The sequence below is a fragment of the Sciurus carolinensis genome, chromosome 10, assembly GCF_902686445.1.
Source record: "Sciurus carolinensis chromosome 10, mSciCar1.2, whole genome shotgun sequence".
Taxonomy (NCBI): Eukaryota; Metazoa; Chordata; class Mammalia; order Rodentia; family Sciuridae; genus Sciurus; species Sciurus carolinensis.
The window spans coordinates 54,294,159-54,321,823 of record NC_062222.1 but is presented as its reverse complement, the minus strand read 5'-3'; the positions used below and the strand labels follow the sequence as shown (position 1 = coordinate 54,321,823).

The following is a 27,665-nucleotide window of genomic DNA, read 5'->3' as shown; positions in this document are numbered from 1 at the left end:
TTTTTTAAAGCTAAATAACTATAACAAAATAAGTCTAAATATGATAAAAATAAGATAATCCACTTTTTTCCCAAAATTCTTGTAGTTTTGTCAATTTTCAGAAAATCTGTCTTTGCTTCTAGGTAGATTTAATCAGTTGGCAAAGAATTATGTACAAAATATTAAAAAACTCACACTGAAACTGACACTTTAGGAAATAAATAGTATTAAAAAAGCTGTGTTTTGAAAGGCAATCGGATAGCTTTAAAAATTAAAAACATACTGTGTGTTTTAATTCATAAAGGATATTTTATTTCCTTATGTTATTTTATTTATTTTATTTTCTAATGTTTTGCATTTTTAATAAGTGTACAATGGAATTTTATTGATTGAGAAAATGAGAAAAAAAAGTGACTTGCCTTAAGGTAGCTTCCCCCACCCTAATACTCAGTTTAAAAGGGAAGAGTCATCTTCGTTTCTGATATCACTCTTCAGAATTGCTTAGATCACTTTAATGTAATGATGTGTGATAATATGATTTCTTTCATATGCTATCTGCAAAGTAGTGTTTCCTGACCACTTTTGGGGTCATGACACAGGAAGTAATGTTTCTAATAAGACTGGAAGAAGGTGGGATGAGTCAGCTGGCCCAGAACTGAGACCAGTCTCCCACATTTTACTGTTCACTGTACACTGAATACCATGTGGGTTACAGGTTAGATAGTGAATCTATGCATGTAGATTTCACTTTAGTGCCTCCTCCCACCCACCCTAAACACATATCCTTTCCTACTTTTTTCCTTCCTGTTTTTATCCTCCTACTTTATCATGGTAACCTGTTCCCTCTTAGCTGTTAAAAGTTTGAATCTGGAATGTCCTTCAAAGGCTCATGTTTTAAAGGCTAGGTCACCTGCCAGTGTCACTGCTGGGAGGTAGAGGAACTTTTATGATGTGGGGTGTAGTGGGAGGTCACTGGGGTGTGCCTTTAAAAAGGGATATTGGAATCCCACCCCTTTCCCTCTCTTTGCTTACTGATTGTTATAAGCTGAGCAGCAGCGTCCCTGCCATGACATTCTGAGTCACCACAGGCTCAAAGGCAACAGAGCCAAGTGGCCATGAACTGAAACCTTTGAAACCCTGAGCCGAAATGAATCTTTCCTCCTTGTATATATCTCAGGTACTCTGTCACAGTAGTGGAAAGCTGACTAGCACAATAGTCAACACTTTTTGAGTCATTTAACTGATCAAAATCTTTTGTCAATTTTTTCTCTTTATTGATTTTCATGTGACTCTATCATGTGATGAATTATTGTTCAAAACAGTGACTATCTTGGGTGGCAATTCATGTTTTTAGTAGAAAATCACCATCAGTTAATTCTATCAGTTGTCATGTGGCTCCTCCTGTGAGTGTCCTAATCAAGACGCCCACACACTACAGAGCCAATGCTTACAAATTTAACCCATAGAAAAGTGCTAAAGTCACATTTTATCATTTTTCTTTTTTCTGCTGACTTTGAGAATGTTGGGAAATACATCAGACTCAATTCTGCTCCTAGTCCTAGCTCGCATTGTTTATACAGTCTAGAGTTTTATTCTTAGGGCAGAAGCAAATTGCCTTTTGCTTGTAGCAGGAGCAGTTAGGAAATTGCCAGTTATCTCAGTTGTTGCAAATGAGATTTTAACTTATTACCTTGAGCTTTTATTCAAGAATCCTTTCTGCTCTTGAATTTTGAGTTTGGTGTCTCTTTAATTTTGGAAATTAGTTTTGAAAATTTAATATTATATTTGAAATTGCATTTTCCAAACATGTTTTGGTCTGTTTTTTCTGCTCTGGTACCTCTGTTCGTCTAGTTCCAGATTAACTTTGATCTTTCAGGGACTCTTTGAAATTTGTTCTTATAGAATGATACCATTTATCAGTTTTCAGTGTTCTAATATATTTATAATTTTTAAAATAATCTTTACTTTTATTTTTTCCACATGTCATACAGGGGAATAGATACAGGTATTTTGTCTATCATTCTCTACTTGAAAAATATATAGTTTATCCTCTAAAATAAATACATGTTTATTATAAAAAATCAGTATAGACCTTACATGTACTATATTATTAATATTTTATATACATTTGTATAAAAAAGTTACCTATAACTCATGGATTAAAAATAACCACTTTTTATATTTGGAATATATATAGCTAGTCTATTCTTATTCATTCATTCATGATTATGCCATGAATTTGTACTGCACAGTTCTGTATACACTTACTTTATTAAAACAGAAACCTATTAAATTGACAATATGCAATTGACCTTTTTTTGAGTTATAAAACTTGCTCTTAGATGGTAAATATTCTGTGATGGAATTTTTATTAGTAACATCTTTTATCACATGGAATATTTTAATCTGTTCCTTATTGCTTAGATTGCTTCCAATTTTCTGCATTATAAACAGTGCTTCTGTGAACATTCATAGAGACAAATCTTTTCGTACATCCCTAATTATGTCCTCAGGATAAATAAAATTGTTCTTCTTAACCTAATATTGCAGAGGATTTGCAGAAAATTTTAGATACTGCTATGTTGAATGACTTACCCTTTTTTGCTTTAAGGAATATTAAATAAAAACAGTTTCTTAGTTCTTTTATCAATTCACAAAATCATTAAGCTTGTTTTATATAACTTTCCACCATTTTGATTTGTGTGTGAGTGGATATGTGCAGGAGAGAGAGAGAGAGAGAGAGAGAGAGAGAGAGAGAGAGAGAGAGAGAGAGAGAAAGAGAGAGAGAGAGAGAGAGAGAGAGAGAGAGAGAGAGAGGGAGAGAGGGAGAAAGAGAATGAGAATTCTTATGAAAGCATTTTAAATTGTTGAAGCACTAAAGGCTGATTTTCATTTCTTTTCAAACATGACCAGTAATGGAAGAAATCTGGGAACCCCAGGTGCTTCTGTGCCTTAATTCTGAAACTATCACAAAACAAAAACAAAACAAAGCAAAACAACAACGGCAAATGACTTTCCTTCCTAGATGAAGGGTCGAGACAGCTTTATCACACAATTGTCTCTTTTGTTACTCACCTTTTCTTGCTATCTTACCTGTAGAGAACTGGTGTATTTTATTTGTTTGGATACAGTGAGAATAAAAGTCTAGCTCTGTGTGATTTTATTGACCTTGACTCTTCTTCCTTTATATTGTCGTTGCTCTTTAGTCAAAGGCCATCATGAACAGACTTGAACTATTTGGAGTTTTGTTTGTTGCAATGAAGAAAAGGCACACCATGGGGAACCATAGGATGTCTCAGTGAAAGAGTATTACAAAAGATTATAGGATTTAGGCTGGTGTTAGTGATTTGAGGGAGGGTTCAAGAAAAGAGGGCTTCACTATAGTTTTTCTGCTTTCAGGAAGCAGGATAATTTTATGATTTGATATAAGAATTACTCTACTTCAAGGAGGGTCAGCTGTTCAAGTTTTCTTGGGACACAGGGGATTCCTGCAACAAGGTATTTTATTGCCTGCACCAGGAAAATCCCAGGCAAACTGGGTGGAGTGGCTCAGTTTGCTATTGGTAAAGCTGGCACTGGTAAAGACGCAGCAGCCAGGATGCCTGTCTGGTCCTTCTGTGGGTTTGGGTAATCCTGCTTTTGCAGAATGGTTTTGACTCTGTCTTTATCCACCACATATCCTTGCCTGCTACTGTGAAGGTATTGATGTTCAATAGGAAATCACTAGGGCCTACCTGTGAGTTCAAGGTGGGCTCCCAGAAAACCAAGGCATTCTTATGCCTCAGGCCAGTTTTATGGGTTAGAAACTGACCCTTGCTTTTCCTTTTATAGTTTCCTTGTTCGGGGATTTGAGGGATACTTTGAGGTGGGCCTGAGAGTTTACACATGTGACCTCATTTTGAGAGTATTAACTTTAGCCACATAAGTTCTATGCCCAAAAGAAACATTTTTTTTAAAAAAATATAAAAAATTGTCCCATTACTCCCTACATATTTTTCAACACATAACAATGTTTTAATGATTGAGACTAAAAATAAAATTATTACATGTTAAAACAACTATTCTACCCTTTTCTTGGGACTTAAATTCACATTTAGTGTATTCAGTGTCCTTAATAATACCACCTTTAAAAAACAACTTTTTGATATAGAACACTTATTTTCATAGAATTAACATTTTGATGAATATTAGTATTTCAGTATTAAACTAATGTTTTGTAGAAGTATTAGTTTAGATTATTACGTTAGAAATATGTCAAAGTTAATAATTCTGATTTAAATTTTCTAGTTTAATATAATTTTCTTTATAACACAGAAAAGAAATTATTTAATGCTGTTTGGATTTATTATTTTACTAATAAGAAAACATAAATAAATAGTAGCTAGAATTTTTAAAACACAACTAGTGGATAACATATTATTATATAGTTGATCTAGTCTGGTCATAAAGGTTATAATATTAGTTAAACTGAGAACATTATTTAACTTATTGATATATGCTTAATTATTTTTCCCATGTATGAATGAAATCTATTGATTGTCAATTAGTCTTTATAATAATGAATGAAATAATATAATCTATACTTGCAAAATTTTCTTTAGATTCTGAAGACTACCTTGAAGTCATCATTCCAACAGACGTAAAAGTCATGCATTCTGGGGAAATAAATCAGAGGAAGGATGATGAAGATTCATTAGAAGCTTCAAGAAGCACCATGCCACCAGTCGTAGTGCTTCCTGCTGAAATTCCGTGTGAGGTCAGTTACTGTGTCTTATTTAAGTGACCTGCTGCTTTAATAAATACTGCATTTCACTAGACTGGAAGCTACAACATTTTGGTCTACCTTGCTCATGGCTATGTCCCCAGAACCTGGAACAATATCTTGCAATTACTAGGCATTTGACATGTATTTGTTGAGTAGTTGGACATTGGAAAATATATGAAAGTTGAATTTTATCCAGTGTTACTTGATATTTTACAAGTAGATAGATATATAATTTTACATACACATACACAAAGAATTATCAAGCTACTTAACAGTTGAATTTTATTTTCCCAAAGGGAAAGATACTCTTCATACCCTTAAATACAATTTAAAAATAATTATGTTAGAAACACTAAATTTTCCATTACAAATGTGTATTAAAGGCCAACATTATTAAGTAGAAATGTCATAAGAGCTCCAAGTGCTGGTCCTTCAGGGAACGACTAGGGTTGGGGAAGATTTCTGGAAAGATATCTATATGAAAGAATATTCCTGACATTTCTTCCTCCTCAACCTTCCTTGGAATAAACCAAGAAAATAAGTCACTTGCAACACTTTGAACTGAATTTCTGGCTGTGTAATTTTCTGACAAAGGAAAGATGCTGGACCTCAGTGTTTATGGCGCCTCTGAGGGGAAGGAGCCAAAGACCCTAGGGCAGCCTTACAGGAGCTGCAGGAAAGGGTCCCTCTGACGGAATTTGGTAGCTGTTCAGGATAGGAGGGCAGCAGCTCACTTATGACTTTGAGTGGGTCCCCTGATCCTGCAGTGGGGGAAGCTATACATCCCGTGGAGTTGATTAAGCTTAATTCCCTCAATTCCACCCAAAATACAGTCCTTAGCAGAAGAATTACTGTTTTAAGCTTCTCTGCTACCAGTTCTAGAGGAACAAAAACTACTTTGACATTACCTTAGAGACCCCGGGAACTTCAACTGTACAGGTTTGAGGGAACTGACACAGATAATCAGGCAAAGAGAAATTACAGCGCATTTAAAAGACTCGGGAATTTAAGAAAGTGAGATGAGGCAAAATAACCTAAACTAGCTCCTATTGGGTTGGAAGAAACAGAAAAGAACTATAATAAAAGATAAATGTGAACTACTCTCAAATAGATGAAATCAAAGCAGTAAAAAAATAATCTTCTGAGACTAAAAATAGCTCACCAGGAGTTAGGAAGTGAGTCTAAATAGCTGTTTTTAAAATATCTGCAACAGTAAAATTTGAGCACTACAAAACCCTCCTATTACTAAAGTCACGAAGAAAGTGAAGTCCAAAAATCCAGTCTTACTGTCCTCAAGGCAGAGCTGTCTTATGCAGACAGCTGGTGAGCTCAGAGGTTGTTCAACAGCAGAGTCATAGGCCCCTCTTTAATTGGCATGGATACAATTCTTTAAGACTCTCCGAAGCGAAGTTAATTCAATATCAAATGTCTCTTTGTTACTCCACTTTTTAAAAAATCTTAAAAGTGAAATATGCAAGATTATTTTAACATGAGCCCACCCCTAAAATTTCAAAATAATCTAATCCTTTTGACCCAAAACGATTATTTCAGGCAAAACTTGTGTGCTCACGGCATAGATGTTAATAAAATCTGAATCCATTTGACTGTTGCCAAGCACCACAGAAAAGACCATTTGCACCCAACTAAGTAAAATCATGTTTTGGGTTTGCTGGGGTAATGCTCCATGTATGCCAACTGTCAGAAAGCTCAACCCTTGAACTTCAACTTGTTTTTGAGAATTCTTCCAATTACTGGGTGAATAAAGACCACTTCAGACTCCTCTCTCTTCACCTAGGAAGCAATAGTTGAGGTTTCTTTGCCATCCCAAGCTCCAAAAACTTAAAATACTGTTCCTGCTGGTCACCATGTCTTATTTGAGATGTGCCTCATTCACACCCAGGTTCTTCAAAATCTATTAATTTCCCTTTGTAGTTGTGTTTCCAGCATGCTGACTTGAACATGAGTTCTCCCCAGGGGCCCAATCTTCATTCTGAGTTGGAAGTGAGTTTAATTTCCTCCCCCTGCTGCTTCTGGCTGTGGAATTGCATTGTGGATCTGCCTCCTGGAGAAGTTCTGCTCCCTGTCCCTCTTGTTCTAGAGACCAGCTTTGGTGGATTGTTAACTGAAGCAGAGGGTGATACTGCTGCTGCCGCCTGTAGCCCTGGGTACCTTGCTACTTTCCTCAGCACTCTCCCTATCCACAGAGTTTAAAAATTTCCTAGGCCTTGAAAATCTTTCAAAGCAGCAGAAAAAAAATGTTTTTGTCTTTTCAATATTTTTTCTGCACGCTAGAGAAGATAAGTCTCTAGTATTCTATTTATGTAAGTGATTCTCCGCCGCTCTGAGAAATACCACATGGTTTTTAATCTGCTTTTTAATTCGGACCCTTTTAAAACTTTCTGTAGAAGTGTCACATTTTGTTTCCTTTTACTATTTTTTAAAAATGTTTTCTTTGTTTATTGGCCTGAACATTTGTTTTTCTAGCATATTCCTCTTGACTTTTGTCTTGTAGGGTAACAGATCATGAATGATATAAAATCAGTAGTTTTAGGTCTGCCAAATATATCCACTGTTCAAACAATTCTCATGCAGTTTTTGCAAATTCTATTTCCTTGATTAAATAGTCACCTGAGAGGCCTTCTCTATGAAATACCATTTAAGTCACAACTGAACCTGGTCTATTATTTGCTAACTTCTCTTCTTTACCCTTTATTCCAGAGTCATGATTCCATAATTATCTCAGGAAAATTCCCTCAGAGGAGTGATTCTCAGCTGAGGGTGATTTTGCCTCCTTTTTACCCATGGGGCGTGTTACAAGTCTGTAGACATTTTTGGTTGTCACAAGTCAGGGAATTGCTACTGGCTTCTTGTGGGCAACACCAGGATACTATAAAACATTCTATAATGCACAGAACAGGTCCGATGACACTGGCTTCTCTGGTCTAAAAATGTCAATCCTATACTGCTCAACTAAAGTTAAATCCTGTCTTAGAGAGAAGGAAAGATATCCACCTTCTTGTACTAAGTGAATCACCTTCAAACTTTCCCACCAAACAGCATCAAGAATTCAGTGCTCCTGTCAGAGGCTTCTCAGCAGTCTGCCCAGATGTCCATCAGTCACTTGTTTGAACTTCCTAGTCTTTAACAGTGATACCAATCACTTCTTTTTACAAATTTTACCCAGTGCTCTAAGAGGGATCCTCTGTGTTGGGCACCCCCCTCAGAAGTTCTGCGCTTTGCTCTCTGAACCTTCACTTCCCCTATCATTTCTGTGAACTCCCACCACAGACTTGGTAATGACCTTTTTATCTATTCTGAAATAGCTCCTTCCTAATGAGTGACAAAGAGGAGCTTTTTTTTTTTTTTTTTTTTTAAATCTCATTTGATCGGTAGATAGTGTTTTATATGTCATTTTCCCTTTCTTTTGGAAGAAACTGCCCATTGTGGTCTTGGCCTTTCTGCCCCCAAATATTTTACTTCCTTTAGTAGAATCCATTCATGTTCCATTGTTATCTTCTTCTCCCACTTCAACTGTCCTGATGATAAGATTGAAACATGTTTAAAACCAATCCAGTCACTCCTTGATTTCTTGAACAAATTGAAATTTTGAAGTCATAGCACAATCACAGAAAACCTTATAAGTGACTTTATTAATATTGTACCTATACTAATTTCATTAAATTGTTTTTCTATATGCATCCTAGAACATGGCATCTTCTCTAATGAAGGCCTTCATTTTAGATGACTTGTTCACTGACATACCTCTGTGACTGAAACCATAATGAGTTTCTAAACCTACAGGGCAGATCACAGACTGCATAATTAACACCTGTTGAAATTTCCTGAGACCCCTGTGAAAGAATGAGACTCTCAAGGACCTTAAGAGTCTCAGAGATTATCTCCTTCCCCTTTACTCTTTAGCCTCAAATTCAACTTAAAATAATATACAAAATCTATGAGCATTGCCCACTTAATTCTGACAGCAAATCACAAACCCTTGCATGGTAACCAACCTCAACTTTAAGCCTGATCCTGTGATTTAATCAAAAAGTACTGTAAAGGCAACACAAGATGATTGTGTATGTCAATGCCTAAAATAAATGTCTGTGTTGTGACATGCTGCCCTTTGGGAGGGGAGGTATTGTAGTAGGAAAAGGGCCTCTATTTCTTTTAGTCAAATGACTCTTAAACTACTGGGAAGCTATTAGAGAATACAAGGGGAATTTTTTTTTTGGGGGGGTATCAGAGATTGAAACCAGGGGCACTTAAACACTGAGCCACATCCCCAGCCCTTTTTACTTTTTATTTAGAGACAGGGTCCCACTAAGTTGCTTAGGGTCTTGCTAAGTTGCTGAGGTTGCCTTTGAACTTGCAATCCTCCTGCCTCAGCCTCTGGAACCACTGGGATTACAGGTATGCACCACTTTGCCCGGCTACAAAGGAAAGTTTTAAAAATGATAATGTCCATTTCCTACTTTCAGAGATTCATCTAGATATAAATATTCAGTTACATCCTGGGCACTGACAGTTTTAAAAGCTTTCCAGGTGATTCTGAAGGTAAGCATTAGCAGTCAAATTTGAAACCATTGCCATAATTCTACTCTGCTATCATGGACAAGATCCATGTCAACTGCATAAGCCTGTACAGTCCTACCTTAAGAAGTCCTGTGTACTTAGCTTGCTGAACTAGTGGCCATTGAAGCAGTCATGAATACAGGAAACAGCCATTGGTTGGATTATTTGTTTTGGGGGTGTTAAGTTTTTTTGAGTTCTTTATATACCCTGGAGATTAGTGCTGTCTCTGAGGTTCATGTGGTAAAGATTTTCTCCCATTCTACAGGCTCTCTCTTCATGTTATTGACTATTTCCTTTGCTGAGAAGAAGCTTTTTAGTTTAAATCCATCTCATTTATTGATTCATAATTTTACTTCTTGAACTTTAGGAGTCTTGTTAGGGAAGTCAGGTCCTAAGCTGACATGATGGAGATTTGGTTCCATGGTTTCTTCTGTTAAGCACAGAGCCTCTGTTCTAGTGCCTAAGTCTTTGATCCACTTTGAGTTGATTTTTGTGCAGGGTGAGAGATAGAGGTCTAAATTCATTTTGTTACATACAGATATTCAGTTTTCCCAGCACCATTTGTTGAACAGGCTATCTTTTCTCCATTGTATGTTTTTGGCACCTCTGTCTAGTATGAAATAACTGCATTTATGTGGGTTTGCTTCTGTGTCTTCTATTTTGTACCATTGGTCTACCTGTCTATTTTGGTGCCAATACCATGCTGTTTTTGTTACTATTGCTCTGTAGTGTAGTTTAAGATCTGGTATTGTGATGCCTTCTGCTTCACTTTTCTTGCTAAGGATTGCTTTGGCTATTCTGGGTCTTTTATTTTTCCAAATGAATTTTGTCATTGCTTTTTACATTTATATGAAGACTGTCATTGGGATTTTAATAGGAATTGCTTTAAATCTGTATAACACTTTTGGTAGTATGACCATTTTTACAATATTAATTCTGCCTTTTCCAAGAGCATGGGAGATCTTCCTAAGGTCTTCTTTAATTTCTTTCTTTAGTGTTTGTAGTTTTTATTATGGAGTTCTCTCACCACTTTGGTTAGATTAATTCCCAGGTTGTTGTTGTTGTTGTTGTTGTTGTTGTTGTTTTTTGAGGCTATTGGGTAGTTTCCCTAATTTATTTTGCAGTGGATTCATCACTTAAGTATAGAAACTCATTTGTTTTCAATAAGTGTGCTAAGGAACTGAACAGACACTTCACAGAAGAAGTAGAGTTGATGAACAAACATGAAAAAATGTTCATCATCTCTAGCAATTGGAGAAATGCAAATCAAAACTACTCTAAGATTTCATCACATTCCAGTCAGAATAGCAATTATCAAGAATACAAGCAATAATAAGTATTGACAAGGATGTGGGGGAAAAGGTACACTCATACCTTGCTGGTGGGACTGTAGATTAATGCAACCATTATTGAAAGAAGCATGGAGATTCCTCAGAAAATCTGGAATGGAACCACCATTTGATCCAGGTATATCACTCCTAGGTTTATACCCAAAGGACTTAAAATCACCATACTAGAGTGATGCAGCCACATCAATGTTTACAGCAACTCAATTCACAATAGCTAAACTATGGAACCAACTTAGATGCCCTTCAACACATGAATGAATAAGGAAAATGTGGTATATGTACACAATGGAATATTACTCAGCTTTAAAGAAGAATAAAATTATGGTATTTTCCAGTAAATGGATGGAACTAAGCCAATCCCCAAAACTCAAGGGCCAAACGTTTTCTCCAGTAAGGGGATATTGATCCATAGTAGGGAGGGATAGGGAAGAATGAAGGAATTTTGGAGTGTGCAGAGGGGAGTGAGAGAGGGGTGGGGCAGTAGGAATGGGAAGGACAGTAGAATGAGACAGACATTATTACCCTATATATTTATATATATGTATGATTACATTACTGGTGTGACTCAGCACCATGTATAGCCAGAGGAAAGAGAAGTTATGCTCCATTTGTGTACAATGTGTCAAAATGCACTCTACTATTATGTGTAACTAATTAGAACAAATTAAAAAATACATCTTAAAAAAATCGAGCCATTGGTCACCTCAAAAGCATAAGCTAACATGGTCCACTGGGTCAAAATCTCCTTCCACAGGACTTTCTATATCGCGTAAGCCTAAAGACACCCATTCATTCAGAACAGGAACATACTAGCTACTTATTACCTTGTAGACTAAGTGTTGACCCTTTTGTTTAGGTCTGTGATCCATGTAGCCACCCTTTACCCATTCTCTCTCAATCTCAGACCCAAATAAGGCACATGCAGAGCAGTCTGAAAAACGATAGCAAAACAGCAACTTCATAACTGATAAAATTAATCTTATAGTCATCTGAATGTTCTAATACTCTCTCCATTGAATTCAGTCTACCCATGTAATCAAGGTCAGGCCTTCCCTCCTGGGACTGGCTGTTGTATAAGAGACACAGGGGTTAGTTTAGCTGAATACTGAGGGTGGTAAGGAACAGTTTCAACATCTCATGTTTTTATAGATGTATTCCATCTTAATTTAAAGAAATATGTACAGAATATCTCTAATCTTCTTAAGTCTTACAAGATAATATAATGGTGTGAAAAAATAAAAACACCTTCAAGACGTTCAAGATCTACCTGGGAAGCCATGACACAGACATAAAGAACAAAAGACTGGAGGGTAAGACTTAGCCATAGCCAAATGTGAATGTGGAGCACAGACATGAAATGCTCTAATATCCTCCCACCCCTTTTTTTTTTTTTTAATTTTTATTTTGAGACTGGATCTCACTAAGTTACTGAGGCCGACCTTGAACTTGCAATCCTCCTGCCTCAGTCTCCTAAGTGGCTGGGATTATAGGCATTTGCCACTGTGCCTTGAAATTTCTAAAATTCCCATGGGCTAAAATCACAGGGAGTATTTTGTAAAGCTGGTGAAACTTGACTTAGACCTTGACCAGGAGCCCAAAGACAGGGTGACAGAAGGAGAAAAGGAACTAAATAACACAAACAGGACGAGCTACCTAATTTGTAGTGCAAAATGAAAATGCAAGGCCTTTTTTCAAGTTATTGAGTATTTTAGGGGAGTGACAGCAGAGCATTAAACCAAGGGCAAGGCCTTCTAAGCATGGGGCCCTGTGACTATTCAGGTCATAGGCCCATGAAGCCAATCCTGGGTACAAATGAAGATGTAAGTCCCTCATTTGGAGTAGTCAGAATGCTTGTCTTTTGTTTAGAATTTATCTCTGGAAATTGTCAAAAGGTGGAGTCCTGCCCTCTATTAAGGTGGGCATCTGTTGCATAAGAAGTAGCCTCTGTGGACACTCATGAATGAGAATGAGCTGGTTGTGTGAATAAAGCATTTGGAGGCTACACCTGCACTTACCAGGTTTGAAAAGAGCAAAGTCGAAGTGCAACAAGGAGTGACTTAAGCATGGAAACCAGCTCTGAAGACCTGCGAAGCAGCAGTTTCTGAGGAGTGGGACCCAGCAAATAAGAAGACATTTTTTAACTAAAGATTCAAGGGGAAGTGACAAGTAAACCAAAAGGAACTAAGGACTGTGCTAGAAGGGAGGCCCTGAAGGGAGGAGGTTGCAGATGTAAGGAATGGAGGCCCACATTCCCAACCTGCCCTGGTGCCCACGTGGGCAAGAGAAATAGGTGGAACCTTGGAATGGTGCTCACTTGCTCACTCTTCTGAGTTGGGACCTTTTCTTCATGTGTGGTTTAGTTGGTGAGGGGAAAATTAGTTTGAAATATCCTGCAGACAAATATCAGGAGTAGCCTTTGGTAAAAAAATGTCTGAAGTGTATTTGTGTGTCAGCTGAAATTATTTGAAACATCAACATAGAAACATCAATGTAGAAACTCAGTGTTATAATTAAGATGTAAGTTTTACTGGTGTGTGATTAATGCTTAAGGGAGAAAACATTTAAATAAGAGAATTTTGAAATTAATGACTTTGATAAACATGGTTTATAAGAATATATAAAATGGGGTTCTTGTTTTATTTAGTGTAAGACTGAAATTTAGTATGGCTTGGAAGAAAGTTTTTGAAAAGTGTTATCCAATATAATCATGAAAATAATATTTTTTAATTTTTCAAAAGGTTAGCATGATGTAAAGAATAGTGTGGATTTGGAAGTTAGATAGTACAAATTAGTCTTATAAATGTAACTATATGTTTGTTGACCTTCCTGAAGAGAAAAGTAATAGACTTCTCCAATTCTGTTTTGTGTGTGTGTGTGTGTGTGTGTGTGTGTGTGAAGTTATGATTAAAAGAGATTAAAGAAAATAACTTTGTTTAAAAATGCTTACTATAATTCATAATATAAAATGAACATCCAATACATATTTATTCTTTCCTTTTTTTGGTATTAACTCCAATTTTTCTCATTGCTAGTAATTTCCTGGATATTTTTATCCAAAAAAGAGTTCTTTCAATAATACTTTTATCTCATATACAACTTAAGCTTTTCCAACTTAATTAAATCTCAAAACTTGTGCATTTATAACTGTTGGTCAACTCAGAAACTTTTACAGATATTCGTATAAATAAAGAATAATCAGAGATGGTTTACTATATAAAATATAAAATTACTAGACATTAAAAATTTCCATTATATTTAAAATAGTAAGAGCTCTTACCATGAAATTTAAGGCCTTATTTATAGAGAAACCAAGTTCTAGTAAGCTGAAGGGATCTGGGAAAAGGATTTGGTTAAAAGTTGATTGATGGTCCCATGCTTATCTGTGAAATGATGGACAGTAAGCCACAGCAGGAAGAGGTGAGAGGGAAAAAGAAGCATTTGATAGATACCAAACTGATAAATTTAAAGTGTAAGAGCATAACTTTTACATATTTCACTTCTGAATATAACTGAAATTAATATAAAGAGGATTGAAGACTTACTCAGTGATGGGGTATGATCTTTATCACTAATAAATGTAATGGATTCTCTGGTTAAGTTAAACTTAACTGTGTTACATTTTCACTTTATAGAATCCTGGTGAGATATTCATTCTTTTGAGAGAGGAAGTGATTGCTGAAACTGTGGAGGTTGAGTTTATATCAAACAAAGTGCACATTAGAACTCAGCCGACCCTTTGGAATAAGAAAGTCTGGTGTATGAAAGCTTTAGGTAAGAATTTTTATGCTTTAATAAGTATAAAACATCACTTTGAGTTCCTTTCATTAAATTTATGATAAATGGTTTTGCTTCCCTACAGAAACTAATATTTTTCTGCAGGTGTTTCCTGTGTTTAGTTTCACATACCCAAGGTTGTTATTATTAATCTGAATTTGCAAAAGTAAGAATGTGTAAATTATGAGAAATGCTATCGTGTACCATGTAGTGAAATGACAGTCAGTAACATGACACATTTTTAAATGCCAACAGAGAGCACATTCATATACATCAACTAATAAATTTGGAACAAAACTTATTTATTTTGTTGTAACATTCAGATTAGCAGATATTTGGGTTTGTTAAAATGAATTTTCTGTTTTCTTTTCCTTTTTACCTTCCCCCACCAAGTCTCTGAATACATTTTTGGTTGTTCTGGAAAGTGTAATTCTTTTTCAGTGTTTTCTAATCATGGTACCATTTCTACATATAATCTTTGCATCATTTCCTTATTTCATTTATGAAGCTAATCATTTGATTACCCAGATTTACATACAGCATTTTTAATTGTATTAGATATAAAATTCCAGACAGAATAACCATACTTGCCACAATAATTGTAAATAAAATAAAATGTAATATATCATTTTTATATGTTTTATTATGTTAAGACTACTTGTTTTTATTTGATGATATTCTTTTACAATCAAAGAATAAAATTACTTCATAAAACTTCATAATATAGTTTGAAATGAAAATATGCTCAACCTTATGAATTTGGAATTGTGGTAGGAATATTTAAAATTGAAAAGTATGTCAAACACATCTTGAACTCCTCTTTTCCCCCCTTTTAGAATGTGACTATTATACAGAACATTTATAGAACATTCACAGACCTTTGTGTGTTTTAGGCAAAACATGTGTCTGGATTTCCTTGCACAGCTTGGGTTGAAGTTGGATTATAAGAAGGAAGGACTTTATGCTAAGACTTCATAAACATTTCAGACACTGCTTCTTGTCATAGACAAGCATGTGCAGGAGTGAGGTCATAAAGAATTCTTTTTCTTTTCTTTCTTGTCACTAAGCCCCCTACTTCCTTAAGTCGCATTCTTTTCTTTTCTTTTCTTTTCTTTTCTTTTCTTTTCTTTTATTTTTTTGGTACTGGCAATTGAACCCAGGGGTGCATAACCATTGAGCAACACTCCCAGTCCTTTTTATTTTTTTGTTTGAGATAGAGTCTCAGTAAGTTGCTTAGGGCCTCACTAAGATGCTTAGAGCCTGGTTAAATTGCTAAAGCTCATCTTGAACTTGTGATCCGCCTGCTTGTGCCTCCCCAGTCACTGGGATTACAGGTGTGTGCCACTGTGCCTGGCCTTATGTCACATTCTTAACTGATTTATGAACAATAATTTCTAACTAATTACTTTTAGAGTTTAAATTAAATTTAGTTAGAATAAATCACTACAGAAAAAAAGTCAATATTGTAAATTAAAAAGTACTTAAATATTTCCCAAGTAAGAGATCAAGATGTCAAATAAAATTATTCACATGACCTAAGTTTTTTGCACAATGTACCTAATGGCTAAGAGTATTATAATGAAGCCACGTCAAAGTTCCTGAAATCCTGAAATTACTGGACAGAAACACAAAGGAAATACTTCAAGATATTGGGATAGACTAAAGATCCCAAAACACAGGCAACAAAAGCAAAACTAGATAAATGGGATTATATTAATCTAGGAAGCTTCTGTACAGCAAACAGAGTGAAGAAACAACCTAAAGAATGGGAGAAAGTATTTTCAAGCTATACATCTCAGAAGGAATTAAGATCTAGAATATATAAGGAATTCCAACAAGAAAAATAATCCTATTAAAAATTGAAGAAAATGCCAGGATTGTTGGCACACACCTATAATCCCAGCAGCTCGGGAGGCTGAGGTAGGAGGATCATGAGTTCGAAACCTGCCTCAAGCGAAAGCTAGGCACTAAGCAATTCAGTAAGACTCTGTCTCTAAATAAAATACAAAATGGGGCTGGGGATGTGGCTCAGTGGTCAAGTGCCCCTGAGTTGAATTCCTGGTACCACTGCCCTCCAAATATTGAAGAAATGGAGCTGGGGATGTGGCTCAGTGGTAGAGTGCTATGTCTAGTGTGCATGAGACCCTGGGTTCAATCCCCAGACCACAAAAAATGGGGGTGGGGAGATGATCTGAAATGACAATTTTTAAAAGAAGATGTTCCCAGCAAGTATATGAAAAATTTCCACATTGCATCATGAGAGAAATGTACATCAAACCATAATGATTTATCATCTCAACCGAGTTAGAATGTCTATTATCAAAAAGACAAAAGATAACAAATGCTGGCAAGGGTATGGAGAAAGGGGAACCTTTGTAGACTACTGATGGGAAGGAAACTTGGTACAACCATTATGGAAAACAAAATAAAGGTTCATCAAGAAACTGAAGGTAGAATACCATATGGTCTGGCAATTCCACAACTGGAATTTGGTGTTTATTTCCAAAGGAAGTGAAATCATTATATCAAAGAAATACCTACACTACCATGGCTTCTACAGCACTATCCACAGTAGTCAGAATGGGGGTGAGTGTGTGCACATGCACACACACACACACACAGTTTGTATGTATGTCTGCAATGAAATATTATTCATTCATTAAAAATATCTGAAATCCTGTTATTTTAACAACATGAATGGACCCAAAGAACATTATGCTCAGTGAAATAAGGAAGTGAAAAGACAAATACCACATGAGCTAAAAAAGTTGAGCACATAGGAATATAGAGCAGAACAGAGGTCAGTAGAGCCTAGGAAGGGTGGGGAGGAGGTGGGATAGAGAAAGGGTAGATAATGGGTACCAACATTCACTCAAATGAGGAGTAGTAGTTCTGGTGTTCTTTAGTATAACAGGGCAACTAGAGTCCACAGAATTATTATATATTTCAAAATAACTAGAGAAGAATTTCTCATAGAAATGATAATTTATTTCTCATAGAAAAGATAATTAACCTGATTTGATCATTACACGTTGAATACATCTATTGAATTATAATACCATGCCCCATAAGAAAGTACAAATATCATATCTATTTAACATAAAAAAGAGAAGAAGAGGATAAAAAGATGCCAAAGTTCAAATTGCTTATCAGAAAAATGGGAAACTAATTTTCCTTCTCTCCCACGATACATAAGGGCATAATATTGTGTACTTGGTAAAATAATAACATGTCCTCAATCAATAAATAAATCACTATTTGTTAGCTATCCTGTTTAAATTTCTACAAGTTGTTCTTTCTATCAGTATGTAGAAATTAATGAGTGATTAATGAGGGATTTTCTTCAAAAGTGAATGCCACAATATACGCAATTTTTACATGAATTTGTGTGGGAATATAGACAGGAAATGCTTCAGCAGAAGAGTCCAAGAATTTTACTTTCTCTGATTTTGAAATGTTTTGAACCCTAGTAAGAACTTCATTTTATACCATGAGCCAAACACAGCTACCTATTCAAAGCCAAAGTTTTACAAATAATATCATACTAATGGTTTCAGCCTTATCAAGCAGAGAACTTAGAAGTTCTCACTCCCCATTTTTATAAAGATAAAGCTGAGCAAACTAAAATTGGAGTACCCTTGAACCCATGTGAAAAGTAGGTTGCAGGGCATAGGGGTGGAAAGGCACTGTGTCTCTGCTTACCCATCAAAGGGGCCGTAGTTGACATGTCCAAAACAAAAGACAGACTGACATGAGCAAAACATAGCACATTCATGTAATCAAAGTTTTATGTGATGCTGGAAGCTTCAGAAACAAGACCCAAAGACGCAGAGAAAATTATTTTTATGTTTAGGTTCAATGAGGAATGGACAGTGTATAGAATTGTAATGGGACCAAAGATGTGATCAAATGATAAACCGACTGAGGAAGGCAACCCAGGAAAGTGTTCAGATTCTTCTTGGCCTCTCTGGGTAGCATCCCTTCTTCCAGGTGTGGACTAAGACCCCCTGTAATGAGGGTCTTCAAGGGAGAAGAGTGCAACGTTTCAAAGTATTAAGGTTTGCTTTTGGGAAGAGATATTCTAGTTGTTGGAACTACCTTGGAGAAGGCAAATTCTGTTCTGTGACTCTCTCAAGTAAGAAAAAGGGATGGGAAGTGGTGGGATGGGAAAAGGTCAGACCTTAGTTCTGAGGCCCTTCCAGTTTCTTTCAGTTCAAAGTACTCAGCACACTAAGGCATCATAATCTGAGGTGCTGTGTTTTCAACCCCAACAAGGACAAAGCGTTATGCAAAACGCTGGAAGAGGGGCATCAAAGGAGTGACCTTTGAGATCTGCTTACCTGAAATAGAATTCACTGAGCCATAAACTGGTAGGAGTACTTTAGTGCTTTAGCATCAACTTTGATGAATTCCTGCAAGTTACATGTGCAATACTTTAGGGTGGGGGAGTGGGGAGTGAGAGAAGAATGGAGGAACTTTAGATTATGTAGAAGGAAATGAAAGGGAGAGGAGTATGAAAAATGGTGGAATGAGACAGACATCATTACCCTATGTACATTTGTGATTACACGAATGGTATGAATCTACATCGTGTACAACCATAGAAATGAAAGGATGTAGCCCATTTATGTACAATGAATCAAAATGCAGTCTGTAAAAAGTAAAAAAAAATAAATAAATAAGTAATTTAAAAAAAGAGTAAATACCTGGGGGCTGTAGATTTAGGAGGCACAGTACTTTTGTGAGTGTTACCTCCAGGATCCTCCCACCAGGTTCACATAATGAAGATGTGAGAAAGAGACCTTAGGTCCTCAGGCTAGATCAGAGTAAAAGAAAATCTGGCTAAATACTGCCAGGCCTACTCTGTAGTGGCAACTACTTCACCAGAGCTGTACAGAGCTTTTTTTTCCAGCTGGGAAAAGCATCATTCCAACATAGCTTCCTATAGTCTATAGGTCCCCCTGAAGCGGAGTAGGGAATGCTATGCTACAGCAAAAACACTTGTGATATCATAGTCAAGAAATATTTAAAAATGAATAAATTAGAGATATTAAAGACTGAGACATAATCATAAGCCTATGAAATGCCTCCCATCCTGCACTACAACACTATTCCTATATAATGGTCATGGATTACAGTTGAAGTGCTGAGGGAAGCCCAACTCAAGAGGAGAGACTAAATCAAGGATAGCAGAGAAATTGGAAGCCTCTGGCACCTACAGCCATAAAACACCATTAAATAGAGACCAATTCCTTTTTTCATTACAAGACTATTTACTTTAGTGGTTGTTACCTGATATAGGTCTGATTTTCAACCTGAAATTACAAGGCATGCCAAAAGCAAGATAAAACACAATTTAAAGAGACAAACTAAGCATCAGACCAGACTTAGATGTGACACAGGTGTTGAAATTACCAGACAGGGAATTTTAAATAACTAAAATTAAGATGTTAATTTATGAACAAAAGCTATCAAATGCAAGAACATATGGATAATGTAAAGAGAGAAAAACTCTAATGATCAAAAGGAAATACTAAAAGTAGAAATCACTGCATCAGAAATGAGAAGTAACTTTGATGGGCTCATTAGTAAACTGGACATAGGTAAGGAAAGAAGCAAACAACTTAAAATCAACTCAATGGAAATTTCCCAAACTTAAATATAAAAATTGAAAAGACATGTTTTTAGGAGACAGACAATTCAAGAAATATGGGATAATTTTAAGAGGTACAGCATACATGAAATTGGAATATAAGAAATGTGACAAAATGCAGCACACAAAATATTCAAATATTAGTGACAGACTCCAAAACAAATTCATGGAGTTCATAAAACCCAATACAAGATAAATATAAAAAAATAATTTAGATGTATTCTATACAAACCACAGACAGTTAAAAACAAAAGACAAACTCTTTTAGGAATACCGGTCTTTTTAAAAAATCATTTTGATCAATATAAACAAATGGAAATGACACAAAGTTTTCCTCAATAGAAATGACATCAAAATCAATAACAGAAGGATAGTTGGAAACTTCCCCAAATATTTGGAGGTGAAAAAGCAAACTTAATAAAAGAAAAGATAAAAAAATAATTTGAAATACAATTAAAATATAACTTACCCAAGTTTGTGAGATGCAGAGAACACAATGTCAGGAAAATTCTTATAGATCATCTGTAATAGAAAATAAGAATATTTAAAATCAATTAAAAAATGCCTCTACCTTAAGAAAACAGAGGAAGATGAGCAATTTAGGCATAAAGCAAGCAGAAGAAAATAAATTATTAAAAAATTAAAACAGAAAATAATAAAAATGAAAATATGAAGTAAAATCAATAAAATTCAATGTTAGTTCTTTTAAAGATCCATAAAATTGATCAACTTTTAGCCTGGCTAACCAAGAAAGAAAGAAAACCACAATTTCCAATATCAGAAATAAAATATGGGTCATTACTACTGTTCCTGGAACATTTCAATTATAGCAAAGGGTACTGTGAACACTATAAAAGTCCAAGTTTGAAAATTTAGACCCTTGGGCAAATTCCTTGAAAGACATAAGCTACCAAAACTCACACAAGAAGAAAGGGATGTTCTGAATTGGTCTATATCTTAAAGATATTGAATCATTAATTTTCTGCCTTCCATAAAAATTAACAGAGCCATTTTCATGTGGTAACAATGCAGAGAAAAACAAATATGTTCATGTACAATGATGCTGACCTGTCAGGAAATCCTAAAATATAATTTTTTCTTTGCAGCATCTTTACCTGTGACCCACTTCTACATCTTAACCTAATTTTTTCATTTGAGAAAATATCCTCTATTTTTCTCATCTCCCCTTTCTGTTTAGCTCAGTAACTTGATACAACTATAATTACTTCATTTTCCAAGAAACACACCTTCCCGATGGTATCCATAGGTTTGTCCCTGACAAGAACTTTGGACTAAAGTAATTTGAAGTTACTATAGTTCTAACTTATGTCTAATCTATAAAAATCTATGTGAAATCTTTCGACTCCAAATATTAGGTAATTTCTGTGCAAAAGGAAGAGAGTATTCCTTTGGTATCTGTATCACAGCCAGGAAAATAAAAATAAAAAACAAAAAACAGCACAGCAGGAGAGTGACTAATTAAAGGTTGAAAGGAATGCATAATGTATCTGAGAAATATAGATTCCCTTTATTAATTAGGAAACTTCACTCTAGGTAATATGAATTATAAATTTCTATTTCATTAAAAGAGCTAGAAAAACACTGCAGGATATGCCAAATATTATGCCAAACATGCTTAAGAGAAACAACATTGATAAACAGATTTCTATGATCAATTTGTGATTTGAACACTTTACATTGAGATTTAATTTTTAGGCAGGACCAAGGTTTTGACACCACCTGTATTTAATCCTAATAGTCAAAACAGATCTCATGGAAATATTAGTTGAGTTCATTTGTTGCTTATCATAAAGGATGAGACTAAAATTGACTTTCAAAGTGAGATGGTTTCTCAGATAGTGAAAATAACACCAGCAAAAGAGCTCTTAATGGGTTTGTGAAATATCAGCTGTTACAGAATATGTAAAATATTTTTACTATTCAGAAATATCTTTGGATTGTATATTCCCTAAATTACATCTCTTTGTACCTAATCTAGAAGGAATGACCAATTGAATCATGGAGAAAGGGAAAGTTATCAAAGTCTTTTTTATGCCATGCTTTACTACTCAGTATAAATTAGAAGCCAATATATTCAATTATCATCTGTAGTCTGGAAATAGAAAATTTTATATTAATAATTTTTAAAAAGACAAAGACATTAAATGGCTTGGAGTTTGAGGTTTGAAATTTAAATAGCATTCCTTTATCATTGCTTCTCTGTATTTATATCTAATGAAGGGAAGGGGCTCCTTGTTTTCCTTTCATTGTGGGTCTTTTTACCTCTTCATAATTGACTCTAATGTGCTTGCTTGGTTTGATGACCTTGACCTCTATCTGTGTGCACTTCCAGTGTTAGATGTTAATTGTTACCCCAGTCTAGATGGTAAACAGCAGGATTTTTTTTTCTCTTTTCTATTTAAGTCTTTAAATTAATTGGTTTCTCTTTTTTCATTTTTTTTTTTTTTTTTTTAGTTTTAAATGGACACAATACCTTTATTTTATTTATTTATTTCTATGCAGTGCCTCACACATTCTAGGCAAGCACTCTACCACTGAGTTACAACTCCAGGCCCTGTTTCTATTTTTTTTTTTTTTTTTTGTAAAGCTATAAAATGTAGTCATAGTAAATCCATGTTAAAATGAGATTATGCTCAAGTTGTTCAGTTCCAGTTCATGAAAAAACCAAATTGATATGTTCATGAAAAGATGGATGTAATAGTATACTGCTAAGGGGGGTCTCCCAACCAAATGATTCCACAAACATATATGGGTGGAAACAGTAATTAGGTTTTAATCTAGTAACTTCCACTAGTCAGATATGAAAATACGTGCAGCAAACATGATACTTCAGAGGGCATTTCTTTGAAAGCTTGCACTAACAGAACATCATTATCAGTAAACACCCTGGTAAAGTTTTGAGCCAACTAGTTAATCTATATATCAAAAACAAATTCATTCATTTTCATGTTGGACTCTAAAGAAACTAGAGTTTTAAGTGTTCTGTAGCAAAGAACTACCCAGCACATCTTCTCAGCACGCATCTCTTACTCATTGTCTGACAAACTTTCAGTAGGATAACTCTCCATGGTAAAGCTACTAATCTTTTTCCCAGTACGTGAAGTCAGTATCATCTTCAAAATCATTTTCATGATTTACAACAATAAAATAAAAATCCAAAAAAATCATCTTCTGGAAATCTATAGAAACTCATTTTATTGACTTCAGGAACTCTGGACTGCCATCACCACTTTAACGCAGGTGATTTGGGTTCAGATTTCTCTTTCATGCTCTACTGGGTGAATACTTCTTCAGGAAGACAGAGCTTCTTCTTTTGTACTATAAGTCTGTATCTTGTCAAGAATACAGAATGAGGACAGCTCAGCTCCTTGACCCAGTTAAGCTTAAGAATGCTTTTGTTGCCTTTAAATTTCCCTGAATAAAATTGTAAGAGCTCCACTAACTTTTTCATGAGATAAAGTAAAATTAATGCTTGAGCCTTAAGAAATTTTAAATATTCAAGCCTGTTCAAGGCTATTGGTTTTATAATTAATGACTTATTCCAAACCCCACACATTTTGAGTGACAATTTTTTCAACAGAATTTAGGAAATATCTCTGTGACAGAATAAAAACTTTTTAAGAACTATCCAAAAAATAAAACTTTAAAGAGCTAAATTTTATTTACTTATATTACAATAAAACATAAATTTTCTATTGAAATAATTATACACTGTTATTCTTTCATTAAGAGCCCCTGATTTTTACATAACTTTAACTATGTTGGTATGATACAGCAAAATTCACAGGGCAGTCTACGAATCACCTTGAATAATTTGTTACTAACAGCTTCAGATGAATGGATTGTGCACATACAGAGCATGCTTAAGTATCAGGGCATTAAACCTTGCTTTCCCCAGGGTTTTTCATTCTAATCAATTGAATATAAGTTCTGTAATTTCAATTGGTACTACTCTTTCCAAATACAATTTTGAAGAGCTTGCCCATAATTAAATTAAAATTTTCTTCATAAGATTGGTAACAAGTACCTAGCTTTTAATGAATGGCTACACTTTTATAAATTCTAAAGAATCATGTAAAGATGATTGTAGATCTTTATCCCCCCAAATATGAGTAAGTATGAAGAAAGGATTTAATGCTTTGCTTTTATTATAATTTAACATGTTATAATATGTTCTTTTACATTAAAAAAATTAAATCTAAAATTCCATTTTGTGGTTTCTAAGTACTAAAGGTAAGAAAATTTAAGTGACAGGCATTAGTAAAATTCTGGGCATGGAGGTGCATCAACAGAATACATCGTTTCAGTATTTTGTGAACATGCTTACTGCAGTTGTTCAAAATGCCAAAAAAAAAAAAATGGAAGATATGATATGAAAATCCTAGATCTTGTTTCTGGAGATGAAAAGATGAGGAAAAGTGATGTTAAGAAGTTTCTGACACCAGGATATTCAACCTCTAGTCATGTAGAATTATACATGATTAGTGTAGGGAAAGGAATGTCCTGGGAGAAGGAAGCAACCAAAATTTGAGCAGAGTTGACAGGACCAGATAACGGCTTTTACATCACTGCAAATAAGGAACAACAAGAAAACTGCAATCTTAGTTAAAGAAGTAAACCCTAAAAAGAAACTTTTCTTGGTTTATTGACCAAATAATGAGAAACAGCTCAAATTAGAAATTTGTGCTGACTTAAAAAAGAAATATAAGAAGGTAGTCTCAGAAGATGCCCGGTGCACTGGTTAGACCAGTATAATTCATCTGCAGATACCTATACTCATGCTTACTGGCGTGGCAATTGCCAAAAAGCAAGTTTGGGATTAGTTTGTGAGAATGGTCTTCGCTGCCGCACATATTATGTATTATGTGGTTCAGTACTGAGTGTATGGACAAAAGTTGAAGGTGTTCTCCCCTCTGTCAGTGGCACAAATGTGAAAATGCAAATAGTTCAGTTAAGAAGAGAAGACGGGAAACAGATTGTAGGTTTGATCATTCCAGCAAATGGTGTATCTCCTCTTGTAAATCTCCTGTCAACTTCAGACCAGTCTCAACAGCTTGCAGTCCAACAAAAACAGTTATGGCAGCAGCATCACCCACAGAGCATTGCCAACTTGAGCAATGCATAAAAGAAAAGATAGGTTCCAACACGGATGTATCTGAAATGCTGTGGGAGCACATCATTTTCATGAAAATTGTTATGAAGTCTTAAAGTCTTCTTTCATGTTCTTTAACATATAGAATAATATGATATATGTGTCATATATTCCCATTCCTAACTCTTATTTGTGTTTTGATAAGATTTTCCTGCTGGCTCAGTCAATGTCAGTATCTACTGTGATGGAATCATTAAGGCCACAGCAGAGGTTAAATACTATGCAAGAGCAGAGTCAGTGGAATGCACACACAGAGCAGCAGATCCAGGAGAGGGTTTGTGCAAGGTAAGTGAACTCTTCCATGGAGCTAATCATAAGGTAAGCTGAGGCGGGATAAGAGGATTCCTGCTTTGGTATAAAATTTGAGTGTTGATCGAGTAAGAATGAATTGCTGATCAATACAAAGGGAAGATGTGAACCTCCGTAAGTACAGAGTTGCAGGAAATTACTTTGCCTACAGTTCAAGTCATTTCAGATAATGCCAATGGGAGAGAGTTGTCCACGACCACATGGCTGTGGTGATGAGCTCTGTTGCAGGGCAGACAAAAAAAAGAGAGATTAGAGAGAGTTATTAGGAAATGAATTTCATCTTTATTCAGATCTGGAGAACACACAGATCATCTATCTGACTGAGGTTAAGAACTCAGACAAACCAAAATACCATCAAAAGGGGAGCATGTTGTGTTAACCTAGAAATTGTTTTCATGTGAACATTTCCAGGTTCAATATATTTTTCTTAGTTTCACTTACCACTGTTGTCTGAAAGTGAAAATTTTTGTTTTATGTGATCAGTGTTTATTAGGAATTCTAGAAAGTGTAAAATTTCCTAGGAGACATGCAAAGAAGTATCTCCAAGCCCCTGTTTGTTTCTCTCATGTAACAAAGTATTATTCACCAATGATAATTTTGTGAAGCATTCCTAATTTCCTTTAAGGTCCCCTGTTAGGGACTTTTTTTCTGCAAATGTCTGACCCTCGTGGATGTTAGAAGGTGACAATCACAACTTGAGGAATCTTAAACCACCAATGTTTAACTTCTGCATTTTATTTTTTGTTACTTGACCTACTTTTACTAGAAAGCTGGCTTAATGTAAAACTTTTAACCTTTGTGTGATTATTACATCAGATTTTCAGAGTGAAAAAGTCATTTCTTTTTTCTAGCTAGTTGATAATTAGAATTTTAATTTTGCTTAATTGCCTTGTTGGGAAGGGAGGTGTAAGGGAATCGAAGTGAAGAAACGGGTTGTTGGGTTGATCGATGTGGTATTTGTGATCACAAATTTCCCATAAAATATCCTATAAGATTCATAACAAAGCTGTTCATGATAGTGAGGTTGACAGTTTGTCATGAAGCTTTATATGTTTAAGCTAGTTTGGAATTGGAGGCTTTGTTACATTTTCCTGTGACACATTTTTTTTTGCTATTAGAGTTCTCCTTTATGAACACCATATTTTAGAACAATGGAAAATGTAAAAATGTATTAGAAAAGGACAGAAAGTGAAATGCCATTTGTCAAACTGGGAAGTCTTGAGGACATTTGACAAAATGTCTATATTGTAATTGCAAAGCAAGTACAAAACTAGTAGCTTGAAATACAGATTGTTTCATTTTCTTGTGACAAATCTACTTTGTCTTCTACTTAAAAATTCTATTCATAACAAAAAGATTAATAAAGGTTATCAGTATTCAGTCAATGTGGATGTAAAGTAATTCTCAATTACATTTTGTGTGTGTGTGTTGGTTTTTCTGGTGGGGTAAGTTTTGGATATAGTGAAAATTAAATGTAATTCATGACTCCTGGACAATTTTTCCAGAATGCAATAATATGCAAGCCATGATTTCTTCTACAGCCTGAAGCAAATGTGAACTTTTTTTTTTTTTGCACATTTTATAGATAACTAGAAAATTCCGTTTTATTTTCACCCTCACGGTCAGAAATGAGAGGTGGAAAAGATAATGGCTGCATATTAGGATTTCTCCCCTCCAGCAAGCTTGGGGGTCGTAGTTATATACATTATATGCCTTATATGCAATACCATATGTTATATGTAGGACACATAATGTACACGACTGAAGATGGGACTGGAGGCTTTGCTCTTGTCATTGGGGTCCTTAAGTTGTCCTAGCCCACACGGTTCTCCTTGTTGGCTCTTGTTTTTTTCCTTTTGTCATTTGGCTTTGCTCTCATTTAGAGTATATTTAAAGAATGTGTAAGAAGCTGTGTTTTTCTTTTTTAGTACAGAACATTACAGTAATTGTTTTTTTCCTGCCCTACTCTGTCAATTAAGTTGGGAAAATTGGATATTTTGTAAATGATCTACTGAACATATCTTTTCAAAACACAACATACATTGTAGTTTTATTTACTATAGTTATTGGGTATTTGTCAGAACATAT

At 35.1% G+C, this 27,665-nt stretch overlaps 1 protein-coding gene across 1 annotated transcript in view; it reads left to right on the top strand.

Annotated features, from left to right (window-relative positions):
• Bank1 (B cell scaffold protein with ankyrin repeats 1) overlaps positions 1-27,665 on the top strand; it is a 282,791-nt gene that overhangs the window by 30,985 nt on the left and 224,141 nt on the right. Inside the window, exons 2-4 of the mRNA XM_047567484.1 lie at positions 4,581-4,735; positions 14,301-14,439; positions 25,414-25,553. Of these exons, the coding sequence (XP_047423440.1) occupies positions 4,581-4,735; positions 14,301-14,439; positions 25,414-25,553 (434 nt within the window). The remainder of the gene's footprint in view (positions 1-4,580; positions 4,736-14,300; positions 14,440-25,413; positions 25,554-27,665) is intronic.